General features: G+C 39.0%; 1 protein-coding gene across 3 annotated transcripts in view; it reads left to right on the forward strand.

Moving 5' to 3' along the window:
* Positions 1–16,142, forward strand: part of PARD3B (par-3 family cell polarity regulator beta) — a 426,548-nt gene that overhangs the window by 271,528 nt on the left and 138,878 nt on the right. For all 3 annotated transcript variants that reach the window (XM_063341445.1, XM_063341446.1, XM_063341444.1), the window contains 2 exons: positions 10,998–11,204; positions 12,189–12,423. In XM_063341445.1, coding sequence (XP_063197515.1) covers positions 10,998–11,204; positions 12,189–12,423 — 442 coding nt within the window. The remainder of the gene's footprint in view (positions 1–10,997; positions 11,205–12,188; positions 12,424–16,142) is intronic.

Consider the following 16,142-nt stretch of genomic DNA (forward strand, 5'->3'; position numbering starts at 1 on the left):
AGAGTACAAAAGACCAAAAGACACATGCTCAGCTGCTAAAAGCTGGCAGACAGTGGAAAAGTGTTGATTTACTCCAGCTGAGGATTTGGCCCCCAGGCTTCAACCAGTTTGGGAATGAACCTTCCAGTTCTAGAGTCCCTGTTAATTTGAGCGCACTTAGGCTTTGATCTTCAAGTAGGGCTCCTACAAGTTGCAGTTGCTATCAATTGCTTAGGACCCTGTTCTAGGCAAAGATTGCAGTTCACTATTAATTTAGGATATTTAATTATACTGATTCGTTTTGATTGGATTGCTATCTATTTGAAATAACTGCCTGTTCCTGTAGAACAGTTGCCTCTGTAATATCACATTTTGATATTTCATGCAAGGATCCAACCGCCAAGTACTTGAAGTAGATCGAATTGGGCACTGAGTTTTGCACCTGATCCATGATACTGTAACAGTTTTCTGATACAGTTGATTAAAAGTCTGATTATCCAAGTGCATCCTGATCTACTCGAAGCCAGACTCTGGTTCATGCTGCAAGAGTGTATGGAGTCACCGAGCAGGATCATGTGTTTTCCAATAATATTGAGTCCCAGCTTAGAGGAATCTTTTCTAAGATAAGCCATCTTTGATTTGTCTGTATTAAAATACAGTTTGATTGTGCTTAACTTGTATCAAGTTATCTCGGTTGCAGTATCACTGTGGCTGCTGCTTACCATCATGTTAAACCTGGAGAAATTTGGAATATTTTATCATAATTTAAGATTGTGCTTTGACTGATGTCTCAGAAACGTCTCTATTGGTTGATGAGGGATGTCGCCAAGAAGAATTAGAATGACCATTTCTTCTCTTTTGACCCTACATTTCTGCAGTCTGGTACCATACTATGTTTGGGACCATGTTTGTATCTCCTCTCCATTTATTAGGCAAGTGAAAGGGAACGAGGTAATGTCATTCATACATAGGCAAGAAAAATGGGTAAGAAAATCTCAATAAAAGTTTGTATGCATTTGCTACTACAGTTAAGATCATATTCTAATTTGTCCCATGCGGCAATTCCATTAGCTTTTCTAATTTGCCATTTAAACACGTTGCAACAATGCAAAACTGCATATTGAAAAGATCCTAAACACATAACTCAGTAATTAATAGAGTAACATCTCTAGGATACAAAAAATTGCTGCAGGGGAAACAAAACATAGAGATCTGGGAAGGTTCCCTTTTCCATGGAGGATATTAAAGGCTAGGTGCACATTTGTTAAACATCTAAGAATGTAACGAGTATTCCAAAAATACAGATTTGCAAAACCAGCTTTATTTGAGCTCTCATTCGCATCCTTGCCAGTTTCTTTTTAAAAATAACCTCTTCATTAAAATGACACATCATGACATATCTAGCAAGGGAGCTGCAAAGCTCTTAAGGAAGGGTTGGACTATACATGCCCAAGCAAATGTAAAGTCTAAAGCAGTAAATGGTGTAGACTAACTAGATCTCAGAGTTAACAGTATAACTAAAGTCGTATTTTGACTTTATTTTTAAGCAAGGCTGGGATCATAATCCATTGTGAATCGTGTCTGTTAAAAACCCAGAAGACAGCCAGATGTCATTGGGTGTGAGTCTGTGCTTTTGCACACTACAGAACAGTTTAGCAAAATCCTTGGCTGCAGCTGTTTAGAAGGAAAATTCCTCACCGTTTGTTCCATGAATAACATGATTTTTCTAAGGATTCAGTTTTGTGGAAGAAAGCCCTGAAAATACTTTTCATGTTTTATGACCTACAAAATAATTGTTCTCCATACTAAAGTCTTTATTTTACTTACGTTCTCTCTGTTCACATGACCCTCTGCCTTCTCGAGTTTCTTATTAAACTTTGCAACTTATTTAAACGCATAGGTTGAGGAGAATGTGTGAATATTCCTTTTTAGCTTCTGGTGTGTCAGTAGACGGGATCATTGCAGATCTAGAAACAATCCTCATCTCTGGAATGATGAGACCAAGCAAAGAAGTTTCAATACAGAGGATAGTTTAAGGGGGGGAAGAAGTTGAAGCATGTAAAATAAAGCTAGGTGAAAAACCCAGTATCACTACAACGATGGATTCAGCTGTGAGGAATCTATGATAAAATACTGTTATCAAATTTTTAAGCATTCAAATGATCTTAAAAACCTCACTAGGAAATAGAAAGGAAGCTTTGCTGAGGACTTCTGCTGAAAACCTACATAATCCTTTCAAATTCTGCAGGGATTTTGAGTCAGAGCTGTGCCAGATAAGCGTTTCTCTTAGTTAATAGTAGGTTTGACAAAAGTCTGCATATTCCCATTCAATAGTTGGATTTGACATAAACTTTTCCAACTGTTTCGAGACAAATGTTATTAAACTCACAAACAAAACAATTTCCAAAATATGCATGCCTCTGTGATTGGCCTCTGGGTGTGTGTAGAGAGATTGATTACAGGTGTAGGTACCTTTTTTACAGGTTATTTGCTGACAACTTCAAGCAAAACGTGCATTAATTTCTTAAACAGAAAATTAACCTATGCACTTTCTGTTTAAACATGTACAAATGAACTGAAGAAAATAGGTTTTCATAACTTCTTCTGGAAACCAGTCCGTAAACTGAACCAAAGGTAGATTAGGAGCAAAAGATGTGAGTTCACTACTTCTGTTGCTCTGCTTTATTTTAAAGCGCTGTAAGGAACAAACTGCCTTGCTAATAGAACACCCTAATCGCTGGAACAGGTGATTCTGGTTTTGTTCAGGGTTTATCGATAAAGGGTTATTGTTGGAAATGGCTCATTTACTCTGTATGTGCCTGAGACAGAAAGTCTGATTCCTCTGAAGCTTTTGTAAATACGTGTTGCAGAATCTTCCCAGACTGAGATGTTTGCTTGTTTGTAGTTGGCTAATCCAGAAGTGGTTCCCTGATAAGGTTAATGCCCAGTTAATTGCTCCTAGCCTTGACATACAGTTTAATTGCTACTTGGCCAACATATGTTTGTTGCCTGCTCTATGTAGAATTCTAGCGGATGTAATGATGCAAACCACGGACTGGTGGAGGGCAAACAAAATAAATACAGTATTTTATGTTCTTTTAATTCAGGGCCAAGTGGATTTGGATGAAGTGTTTATTTAGTTTGCTGGCTGCTTCAGATGCTGTGGCATATTGATTCCTTTTATTACTAGCAGCCATTTAACCTGACCTCTCTCAGATCCAGTATTTTAAAAGCCATAAATTTTAACTTTACTTATGAGCAAGGACTGAAATGCTGTGAAAGCCTTTTTATTAGCAGAGCTTTGCCTTACTCCATGTTCATGTGTCACCCATGGCAACAATATTTAGAGCATCTTAAATTAGAGCGGCTGTTGGGCAGTTTGGTGGGGAGGGGGTTAGCAATAAAGAGAGCTCATAAATATCTCAAGCATGTAGGATTCACTGATTAGTGTGGGCAGGTGTACAAAAGCAATGCCATTATTAGCAAAAGGTATCCTTTTTCTACGTTATTTTGTTAAAAATCTAGCTTTTTTTTTCCTTAGTCTTTATGTTCACAGATAAGGAAAATCACACACAAAAGGAGTGTTTTATGTAATTTATTTTTTAATTGCAAGTTAAGTTGGTGAAACTGAAATGTTTTTTTCTTTGTTGCCTTGGCTTCGTTTTTCTTTTACAATAATCATCTTCCTTGTTGTTGTAATAGCCTAAATTAATCCCCGAATGACACTTAAAGCCATTTTTAACATGCAGCTTTATGAGTGTTTGTAAAAATGTGTGCAGGCCAAAACTTGATGCATAAAATTGACATATCCCTTTTTAAAAGAAAATAATTGTGAATAAAATGATTGATACGAGAGAATTTCTGCATTCACATGTAAAGAACTCAAAAAAAGCTTTGAATTAGCAAAGAAAACAGGAAGCTTAATATGAACTTTTTGCATCCTTTTAGTTTGTTACTTCTGGTTTAAATTAGTCATTTTAAAAAATATGATTTCAGTCTTGATGACTAAGATTGAGTAATAATTCAGCATCTTATTTCAAAATAGGCTTAAGGCTTAACAAAATAGATAGATCATAACCATGAATTTAATGTAAGTACTGGCTTGCTTTCTTCTGTTCAGCTACTGAAGAAGTTTCCTCCTCTGTCCCCCAGGTCACAGGTAAGGTGACACTCCAGATGTTAGCCTCATGCCATTAAAAGTGACTTTATTTAAATATTAGTGTGGGACTGTGGGACTCCCACTTCATGTAAAACTTTGGCCTGGGAACAAAAATGTTGGTTTAGTTTGAGAAGTGTAATTTATATCAATTAATCTCAGAAAGTGTCACATTTCTCGATCTCTTAAAGCCGGATTGAAATGTTTGACCTTATCAGAGAGGGTGGGTGTGGAAGTAGCAGTAAAGCAATTGCAGGGCACTGGAATTTTTTTACTACTACTCAATTCCAGACTGATCAGTTTACAAGGTGCCTGAAATCACTGGGGGATCATATTTTCTAAAAACCGGACTTTTCCCTGTCTGCATTGCTTTTCCTATAGCTGTTTTCCTCTAGCAAGTTGTAACAGCTATATCCAAAATCAATTTGATATACATAAATATTCTTGAGGAGCTTTGTGGAAGGTCAGGTAGCTTAATTTATACTGGGACCTGTTCGAAGGGCAAGAGCTTCAGTTTGCACTAACTAGAGAGAGAACACTCGCCTGCTGCAGGGGTAGGGATTCAAATGCCTTGGAAAACTTTTCACTGGGTGCAGAGCTATATTGTGAATGGAAGGTTATGTCAGAGGTTAAACTGGTGTAACCAAATGAAGGAAACTAATTATTTCAACAGATAACATCAGACGTTCCTTTGCGCAAGGACAGGCTTGGCTGCATTTTGTCCAACATTCAGCCCTAACCTAGCAAATGCGTGTGCCATTTCTCCCAGTGCTTTTGCTTCAACCTCTTTCTTCTTTTGCTCCTAATTCTTAGCTTTAATATTGTTGCACTGTGAAACTTATTAGCATTTTTGAGACGTTTAAGGTTCTACATATTATTCTTTTTGAAATATTAATGTGTTCTTTTGCAGTGCTGTTGTTTGTTAGTGATAAGACTATAGAAAACAACGACACCAGCATACATTTCTAAGATGACAGTAGAGCATTTTCACCTCTTGCCTAATGGCTGCTTTATTCCAAGCCTTTCCTCTTCAGTTGACTAAAGCTCAGCGTACCTTCTGGGCTACAAATTGTGAACTGCTATTATTCATAGTTGAAATTGCAGTTTGTGCAAATACGGGCTAAATTGCAGTCATTATATGGAGTAAAATAGATTGAAATATCTGTAAATCTGAAGACTGTAGCTGGCTCCTTTAATCAGAGAACTTGTTAAATTCTCCCATGCTTTGATTTCTCTTTCTTAGAATTCTTTTTTTTCTTAGAATTTTTTTTTTTCTGTCAGGTGTGGGTTTCTTCTGTGTTCAGTATTGCTGCTTCTAATGAAGCAGGTATAAAATGAGCAAAACGATACATGTTGTCTTTAATATGTGAGTGCAAGATAGTGATTTTTCTCTTGCTTTTTATCAAACCCTTCATAATCTTTTCTATGCTACCTATATAAACTAGTATTGAAGAAAAGGCTACAGTATGATTAAGGTTATTCTACAAAAATGTCCTATTAAAGCTCTTCATTTGAAAATCACAAGCTAAACCATGTAATGACTTTCAAATTCCTCCTTCCTAAATCATTCTCTGCATTGAATCGATTGATGATTGAGGAAGTATCTGAATATAAAAATATAAGTGAGAGGAAAAAAGATCTTTTGAAGTTGTGCATACTGTGAATCCTACCAGAAATAAATGAAACTGCATTAAACAGAATGGTTCAGAAAGAATTGAACATGGATTAATTTAAGTTGCCATATCATCTCGCAACCCTGTGGGTAAGAACCATGAATGTCTACCTACTCCCTGATGGTTATGGCACATGGAGATCCGTAATAATGACAAATGTTTATCTTTTGACCCTAAGCTTATTTAAAGAGACGCTTGCAGTTTTCACTTAAAATATGTATTTATTTAGAGGTAAATTTCCAAAAGGATCTAAGGGGAGAGTAAAGCAGTCAGGTCTTATTGGCTGTCTCTTGCCTTTTATATCTTTGGACATCTTTCACTTGGGTAACAGATTTGGTTCATTCCCATACAAAAGGTTTCCCTACAGCAGGGATATATTTTGACTAAATTTTGCTGAGGGTCCTATTTTACCAGCCTGCTACCTATATCTTTTGATCCTGTACAACAGAAATCCTGCTTTTTCCTTCCTGAACAAAATTTGGGGTGTTTCTGAAACTATGCTTGCTATCCTCACCTCTGCAGGGGCAATGTAAGGTTAGCAATGCATTAATTTGTGTAAAAAGCCCAAACATATATGTGATCTGTGAACTTGAGTGTATTTTGAAAATCATGGGAACGTGTACGTATCAAAAGATATATTAAACATGCTCCAATTCCTTTAAAGAAGAGCTAACTGTAGAGCGAGCTGTTGGATCAGTTAGGCTGGGGTAGGACCCTGAGTTCAGTGAGGCTCCGTTGGGCGTCAGGCAGGTCACCCACCGTGTGTGTCCCAGGCAGAACAGGCGCTGGGCTCTAGCTGCTTCCTGAGAAGCTGTTGGCATATCTCACTCTGAGTCCTACCACAAAAGAAGTCAGCCTTGATGTTTCATGCACAGTTTGCCTGCTAAAAGCTCTCGCGTGTGATCTCCAGCATCCCGGTACCCGCAGGGTAGAAGACTCACTGTTTTCATAACCATTTTCTCTTCCCTAGTAACACATGCACCTCCATTGCATGCAGTGCAGTAGGAACCACGAATGTGTGTGTTTAAGGCTCCAGTAAATACTGAGCCAGACTATTTATAATCTATTACAACTCTGTGTTTATTCTAGTTTGATGGTCTCAGTGACACTTTCCCTTCTTTTTTCTTCATAACTGTTTTTTACCTCACTATATCTTTCAAAATGTAAATAGTAAATTAGTCTAGCTCACACAAATATGTTCCTCTAAATATTATCCTTTTGGCATATTGATATAGTTTCAGTTTTCAAGAAGAATCATTATCTAAAAAGTAAAATGGGTGATAAATATATAAAATGTTTACTGCTTAGGATGTCTTAAGAGTTGTATTTCATTTAGAGTGGCAGTGATTCATGGCTTCTCTTCATACACATGCCTTTGGGGTGGCTGGCATTGCCCACAATGCCGTGTCATTTGTTTCCCTTTGATTTTGATGACTGACATCTTGCTTTTGGCATGTTTCCTTCTGCTGTGCTGTAAAAAAAGAAAGGAATGTACAGATGTGGGAAAAAGAGAAGCCTGGAAGTACCTGAAACTATAAATAGTAATAAAAGTACAGAGAACCGGTTTGCTTTTACTAGTACATTAGGAAAAAAAAAAATCCGTAGTAGCCATGTTGGCATTGAGCAGAAAATTAAGGTACGTGTAATACCATCTTTCAGTGAAAGGATGATCAGTTACAGGTATCATCTAGGAACCGGCAACTTGGTTTCAGCCAGTCGTAGGCAGGTACTGACGTCAGTTGTTGTTTCTCTCAAATTCAGTAGAGATGCATAAAGTAGTTCACCATCTATAAAAAAAAATAAAGTGGGTGCTTCGGTTGAATTTTTATTGTTGTACTACAGAAAACAGTAAAATGAGGGCTCAAGAATTTAAAATCCATAAAAAGAAACATGTTTACACAGTGAACAATTAAATTTCTCATTGCCAAACTATGTTTTTGTATTCACATTCTGGGTAGGACACACCACACACCCTCAGAAATGCCTGTTAATAACTTGTAAAAGATGAGATGGGGGTTTTGTTGTTTATTTGTTGGGTTGGGGGGTTTTTACCCATGAGAAAAAATTCATGTTTTCAGGCTTTCGGCAGTCCTAAAGGTCTGCAGAAATGGAAAAAGGTACTGGGGGGACAGGGGAGGGAAGTTTCTCTAGCTGGGATCTGGTATTTGTTGGTTGCAGAGCCTTGTGCGTTTCTCTCTAAAGCATCCAGTAATAGATGCTGGCTGTGAAAGCAAGGGGACTGCTCTCCCTGCGTAGGGAAACTCCTCAGCTCCTGTATCTTTAGTTGTACACTCATATGTGATTGCTGCAGCCATACAATGGAAGAAAAAAGGAATTAAAGCTGAATTGCAAAAATATGAGGTTCTCACTGAAAACCCTGCTGAGAATATCCAAGGATGTAAACTCCTTGACTGAATGTTCCCCTTCTTAATGAGGTTGCATGGCTACTACTGTCATCAATAAGAAAAAAATGCAGTTAATTTTTACCTGGGTTCAGGTGCTTCTTCATGGGTGGATTTTCATAGTAATAGTGAGAAACTTCCAATGTTGCCAGTGAAATTTTAGACAAAATTATTACAGTCTTAGAAAGGGGCAACTAAATGTGTAATGCTAGCCTGTGACTAAAGGTTCTCTGTAAGTTTTTGAATAAATGAGGACACCTTTTAAATGGTAGAACACAGGAAGATCACCAATGATATGTAAGTTTATTTGCCAGTTAGAGAGAAATACAGGTAATCTTTGCCATTTGATGATGTTAGGCAATGAAGTGGGGACATTTCTTTTGGGGACAGTAGAAAAAAAATTCATTTTTCCAAGGTAGTGGTGTTCTGAATTTACTTGGTAGCTAAAGAGTGCTCCATTTAGTTTCATTTTTCCTCTTCTTAGTAGCAAACTGAAAATACTACATGAAAGTCACTGTAAGTGTTCTCTTTAAAATCTCAAAAACCAGGAAGTTATTGCTAGTTATTACTAAAATTAAATCCTCAGGGGAACTTTCATGGTAAGACAAAATAGCAAAATAAAGACTATTTATACAGTAAGAAACATACTTGGACAGTAAATCCAAGTTTCCCACGCAATTGTTTAAGGCAACCTTCTTTCGGTGACTCTGACTGAACCAGATGTTCGGTATGTGACCAGCTGCCGAAAAAACATGTCACAGTGTGTGCAGGGCAAACTGCAGCCGGGCTGAGCAGAGAGCTCACCTTCTGGTGCGGGGAATGTTTGTGTGTGATGCTCCAAACCTTAGCTCTTGGCTTGGCTTTTCTTAGGAATGGCCTTCATACGCTAAAAGTAGTCGTCCAGTCTGAGTAATTGGCTTTGCTTTATGTAAGACAGGCTCTAGCTGGCATTTAACCTGAGACTTATTTTTCTCGCAGGTAATACAGCTCAGGGCACTAATTTAATGTAGTACAGCTTGTACTGGGATGTGTATTAAACACCTCTGTGCTGGCTTTTGACGCGGCTGTTTGAGGTAGCTGCAGCAGCCTGGAAATCATCACTGGCTGCATGGCCTCCCCGAGCCATGGCCTCCCCGAGCCATGGCCACCAGCTGATCCCTCTGTCCGAGCGGTGGCCCTTGACAGCGACCACCCTGTCCGCGTCCTTGCAGATGCCGTAGTGGCCGGTACCCCTGCCGATCTGAGTGGCTTTCACAGTGGTTATCCTGCCCTTGGTTTTGCTCCTCCTCGGCCTGAGATGGGCACCACAGGGCCTCTTACTAACGCACAAGTTCTTACGGATTTCAAGCACCTTTATGTTGTATGCAAGTCATTGCTGTAACTCCATTTTAGCACTTGTTAATTTGGTGATAACGGTAATCTCCAGAATGGCAATTAGCGAACAAAAGAAGGTTGTACTGTGTGACCAAGCAACCAGGCTTCCCTTAAACTTGTTTGTCTCCACATACACCCCACCCGCCCACATCTTCTTTTCAGCTGCATGTCAGTCTGAAGGTAACGGAAGTGTAAACTGCTTTATGTAGACACTGCTGATGAGTCTCTATTTGATGCCAGTTCTTAGCTTTTTTCTTTAAGAGTTCACTGATCACACTGTTTTAGATCAGAAATACCTGTGCTCTAGGATTGCTAAAATCACAGCATACAGTACTAACAACTGTCTTTTCTGTGATCCTTGAATCTCTTCAGGCATGACAGTATACGGACATACATGTATGTGAAGGTCTTCTGTTCTTATATTCTCCTGTTGCTTGTGTTAGCATCACTTAAAAGTTAAAAACAAAAGCATTTGTGTTCTCAAAGACAGAAGACATAATTGCAAGGCAAACTCTTTTCCTCGGTGTCTATATGTCACATTTACTGTTCTGCCATATAAAAACTATGTAGATGCTACAAAAGCTTTTAAATTAAGCTATGAATTTCTTCATTGGTTGGTATGCATGTATTTGAACTTTTTTCTTTACCTATTCTACTATCATTATATTAATACTAATTAATGCTGCCACAAAGTAAAGCCTTTCTAAGGTGAGACAGTCAAGCATTCAAAGAAAGGAAAGGTTTGGAAGACTTGGGAAGGTATTTGCTCTTTTTTGTATGAAGTGCTTTCTTATGCCTGTGAACAAGGAAAGAGGCAGCAACATCATTTATGTTAAGCTGTACTTTGCTGGAAATGTATGTTTCTTGAAAAACCTGGCGTGCATGTTGATATCATAGCACCAGTTTCAGCTTGAAGAAAAAGGTTGGATAAGACTGTGAGAGAACTAATAATATCTTCTCACAGGAGAAACGTGTTTGAAAATATCAACCATTCATACAACATGACTCATTCTAAAAACCGAAACTCTTGTTGTGTAGCAGTGTTTGGTTTTGGGAGTCTAAGGATAATGTTCTCCTTGAGACTGTTGGCAGCGTCCCGTTGAACATTGCTGTCAGAGGAGGAAGAAGCAACTCCATCCTTTTCACTGATGCAGGCTTTAAAGTGACACAGAGTGAGCCAGCTGTTGCCCATCACTGTTGTCAGGTCTGTGGATTATGTGCCGTTCCCTGCAAGTCTGAACAGGGATATCTACTGAACTAGGTTTAACTTGGAGATATTTTTAGTACAAATTACATTGATTGCAGACTATTTCAAAGGCCCAAAGTAAAAAAGTACACAACTAAATGTATCTGTCTGACTAGTTTCATTTGTCTGTGCAGTTTTATGTGTAAAAACTTTACTATTTTTTTCAGACTCTTCTGGCAAAGATTTCGGTCCTACTCTGGGATTGAAGAAGTCAAGTTCTCTTGAGAGTCTTCAGACTGCTGTGGCTGAAGTTAGGAAGAACGAACTCCCTTTTCACAGACCCAGGCCTCACGTGGTCCGTGGTCGGGGCTGTAATGAGAGTTTCCGAGCTGCCATTGACAAGTCTTACGATGGACCTGAAGATGGAGAAGAGGGTATGTTGCTAATGGCAATTACAGAGGGAGCCACCTTCACTTAGCACTGCTGAGGGCCAACTCAATAAAGCACATAAGCAAGTGATTTAGTCCAACTGAAGTTGATAGCATTTTAAAAGCTGCTCGTGTCTTTCACTGAATAGAGCTGCCTTTGCAGTACCCCATCCAACCTTGACTGGGTTTAGTGTAAAGTCTTTCACTGATCTCCTTCGGGGCAGGGGTGGGTTGGAGGATTTAGAACTCAATCCTTAAATAATTATGATTTTTAACTTCAAAAAGCAGCTGCCTTCTTCAGATTACATTAAAAATTATCTTGCTTGTTTTACAGAGCTGTCTACAATTCCCCCTTCTCCAACCAGGAAATTTGTTTCCCGTTATAGACAAGGCAGAGTGCATTGATAGCACCCTGCTGCTCATTCTGTCACCATGGGCTTACAGACTCCAGTCTGGAAATACCTCTTCTTTAGCATGAAGCGTAAAACTGTGCTTGGATCCTGAGCCCCCCAAATAGAAAAAACACAGCTCTTCTCCAACCAGACAGAATAGTTTATCTATTTCTTTTTCAGCCATTAAAACAGAAAGATTCCAGGGAGTGAATGAAATTGTTTTGTTACGTGGGTTATGTCAGTCGCCAGAATCTCTTGTTGAAGTAAGCTCTCAGTGTTTGCATCCCAGCGTGTCAGTTTTCTTGAGCTGATGGAAGTTAACAAGCTAGATTTCAAATAGAATAGTGTTTTACCGTGTCAGGATTTTTGCATCGGGAATAATAACTAGAAAACAAGTAATTAAGATAACCCTGGATTTCATTTACAATAGAAATCTGCTTGAATTCACTAGATACGTTTAGTCTGCTTTTTAAATTATTCAATTAAATGAGTAAGCGTTGTGAGTCATTTGAGCACTTTGTAGACATTCATGCTGTATTTCATGTGTTTGCATTTTGGTGGCCCGTAGCCATCCTCACCGCTTCTTTTTTGTGTGCAGATGGTTTCTCTGATAAGAGCTCTCACTCTGGTCAAGAAGCTCAGAACATGGAATCTGCCCTTCCAGGGAACCCTGAAATAGAAGACACAGAAACCAAGGCTAAAAAAGACAAGAAAAGTAGAGAGAAAGAGAAGAAAAAAGAAAAAGGCAAATCTAAAATGAAAGAGAAGAAAAGGAAGGAAGAAAATGAAGATCCAGAAAAGAAAAAAAAGAAAGGCTTTGGTGTCATGTTGAGGTATGGCATTTTAAAAAGCAAAAGAGCCACCCATTCTCCCATTCTCATTATAGCATAGGAAACAACTGATACTCTCATAAGGTAGTGGAAAAATTATTTCACTTGGACTCAAAATAATGTTTATGTTATTTAAAAAGAAAGCAGTTTATACTTTTACACCAAACTTGTAGCTGAGGCAGAAGACATTTGGCAGACAAAATGTCTTTTTGTGCCTTTGAAATTCATTCCCATATGTTAGAAAAGATTCAAGGTTTCAGGCTAAAAACAAGCGTGTGTCGGTGGGGGAGGCTTTGTGGGGAATATTTCTGAGTAATACATGACCCGCTCCCACACTCAGACTTCAGCCTTCTCTTCCCTTGCTTATGTGCTTCCTTCACAAGCTTTCGGGAGAGCAGCATTGCTTGTGTTACTGTAAACAGTCTAGTAACATTTGCAGTTGCTGAAAACCACTAGATTTCATAAAATCTTTGCTTCACAGCTTCAAAAGCTCACTGTCCTCCCTGCCTGGCATGCAAACATTCGGATTTCTTCTGTGGCTATTGGTTGGGTTTGCATCTCTGGAATCATCAGAGATCAGACGAAGTTCTTCAGGCCAGTTCCTTGCTATTGCTGCAGCCTTTGGTGCTGTAGGCACTCTGGTTGCCATCACCCCTGCCTCTGGTACCTGTTTACTCTGTTGAGGATTAAAGTGTTTCCATTTAAGTAGACCTTTGCAATTAACATAGGGTATGTGAATGAAATTTGATGATGACCTGGAGGAGATTAAACTGTATGACCATGTGGTTACTTCTAGCACTGAACGCTTAATGCTAGCTTTAGGAGGCTACTGCTGTTCCTTAGCATGCTGTATTGCAGACAAGCAAAATACATACAAAAGCCACAATCATTGCTTGGGCAAAGATGCATTTAACTAGTAACCTAAGAAATTCACCTGCAAGATCACTCACTTACAATGATATTCATTAGGACAATGATAAATGAACTCGCATTGCAGCTCTCTATTGATATGGCCTTCGGAGTCAAATGGCTTGTGTTATATTGACATGGAAGGTTTTAGCTGACTTTCTCCTATGCATAATCAACAGGAATCCTCAAAATTGTCCTAACAACTTTTGAACACTGTAGAGATACTGTCAAAAATATACAGGGATGCTTATGTGCCAAATTTGCATGATTTCAGCAGTTATTAGTGTTTGTAAGACGAAGCTGCGTGGGTAGAGCAGTCTGCATTCAAATGGGGCTCTGTAGGAATGCTGAGGAGGCACATACACCTGTGCGCTGCATGTGCACTTGTGTTCATACTGTTGGAAGAAATAGGGCTTAACACGGAGCAGTAGTCAAAACACTGAATAATTAGGAAGGTGACTTCAACAACTCTCTGGTGTATCTTAAGCTTTATGTCTGTTTTCATTCTTTTTAACTCTTTGGCGGGAATAGGGACATTGGAAGAAGAGGGGAGTGACGCGGAGGTCTGACGAAAGCATAAGTATTCTGTTTCATGTATCACTGGTGGGTTTGAAGGGCAAAGTCTTACTTACGGGGGTGCGATGCCTGAGCCAGAAAGAACATGGGATGACATCAGAATCCAAAACAAGCAATTGTAGTTGACAAAAAAGCTGGGAACAATAGGTTACCATTCTTAGTGATTCCCTTTTTCAGAGTATATTTCACATTTTGGTTGTACACGAGCTTTATACATCTGTTCTTTTCATAAGCTTGCTTTTTATGTCGCTTGTCTTCCCAGCAGACTGTAACAGTTAATAATATTTATTTATCTGTATGGCAGCACAGAATGGAAATTTGTATCCTACACCATTGAAAATCTCTATAAAGCCTCAAAGACGAAAGCAACAGGTTATAATGAACAGAGGTGTTGTTTGTAAGAGCTAACAGTTCAGCTGAGAAGTTTTTGGAGGTTCTGTGTCCTCCTCGGTGTTTCTTCCTAGAATTTATAAGATTGTTCTTGAAAATAAATTCTTTCCTGAGAAGGGTGAGAGTCCTAGGGAATCCCAGCCATGATAAAAGTGAAAGAAGGATGATGACCTGTAAAGACTGCACAAGAGCAAGAGTGTGAGTTTACAAAAGAATTGGGGACCATATGTCCTGCTAAAGATGAGCAAAACCAGGCCGGTATTTTTTCAGGGAGAAATTGCTGTGGATGACATGAAAAATAAAAACAATTAATCTGAGTGTTTTTAAAAGAATTAATAGGACACTAATGGGGGAACCTAGAAGGGGTCAAATAGTGTTTAAATACTAGATTCAAGAGGTATTTTTCAGACTGGAGTTTTGCACCGATGTGAGGAGTGAGTGTCAGAAGGGCTAGGGAGGAGAAGACTGCAGTAAGCAGCTTTGAATGATCAAGTATTTTAGCAGCACGGATGGAAAGAAACAGCCAGATTTTTTATGACATTGTGGAGATGAAACTGGCATGTTTTATTGGTAGAACATCTGTGGAAGGAAAGAGAGAAGCTGAAGACGACAAAGTTGTGAGCTTCTGCAGCAGGCAAGGTGACTACTAATTCTTGTGGTAGCTTAAGAGAAAGAAGTAGAGAGAAGTATTTAGAAACGGAGATGAGCTCAGTTTTTGACATGCCGAGTTTAAATTGGAAGGGGAACCTGCCGTAGGAGGCACTAGAAATGTACGCACCATAAGGAAGCAGAAAGCTGGATAGAGAGGGAAATCTGTAGCTTGCCTTTTGTACATACAGTGGTAGTTGCGCTGTGATCCCCTACGTGGGAGACCACCAAAATGAGGAACAAGGAACAGAGGCCCTGCTGGACTGACAGGAGAGAAAGACCCAAGAGAAAAGAAGTTAAGAAAGCAAGTGGCAGGAGTATCTGCCTGGGAGCGGGCGATGCCATGAATTTTTTTAACTAGTCCAGTGTCTGCAGCCATGTAACTAATTGATCCTACCGAGAGCTGGAACCCCACACTGATACATTCATAGTTGTTGTTATTTGTGGGCTGCTTTGCTCAGAGGTATTTCAGCTGTGTCTGCATAGTTCTGCTGTGCTGTGTAGACGCATCCAAGCAGAAAAACAGATTCGCTGAACCCATGTCAAGATTGGGTTGAGATAAGTAGGAAATGATCCTCAGTGGTGAAAGCTCCAGGACCAGAAGGACAAAGAAAATATTTCTGAGATCTTGCCAGAAAGCTCAGTGCTAATGAAGACACATGCACTTTCTGGCGAATGACTGGGGGTCAGGTGCAAAGGACAAAGGAAAGCAGAATTTGAGGCTAAAGCAGCTGCTGAAGTGTCACACTTGTCTACGGTGGGGTTTTTGTGCTATACTTGCTGAGTCGTGTGTACCGCTATAACAAGTTTTATCTTGATAGTATGTCCATGTGAATTGGCTTGTTTGTGCCTTATAATCAATAACAAAGCATTTCAAGATATTAAAAACAAACTCAAGTATTTATGTGTAGTACAAGAAGCGTTGAGCTTTAGTCCTTTGCATCTGAGATTTTTGAACATATTGGAATTGCTACTGCATTGGTTTTTTACTTTTTTTTTTTTTAATTTAACAACAGAAAATAGCAAAGCTGTTAGCAGTTGCTAACAGATTTCGCTTAGTGCCTCATCTGTTGCTCAGCTGCTATTTACTTGTAGTTCCTGGTCTTTTTTTACACATACAAAAAAAAAAAGAGAGAAAAAAGAATGATTGCTTTCCTGCTAAGCTTTTGCTGGATTGAAGCTTTATTTAGGTGACTGTG

Source organism: Chroicocephalus ridibundus, chromosome 7 (genome assembly GCF_963924245.1).
Source record: "Chroicocephalus ridibundus chromosome 7, bChrRid1.1, whole genome shotgun sequence".
Lineage (NCBI taxonomy): Eukaryota > Metazoa > Chordata > Aves > Charadriiformes > Laridae > Chroicocephalus > Chroicocephalus ridibundus.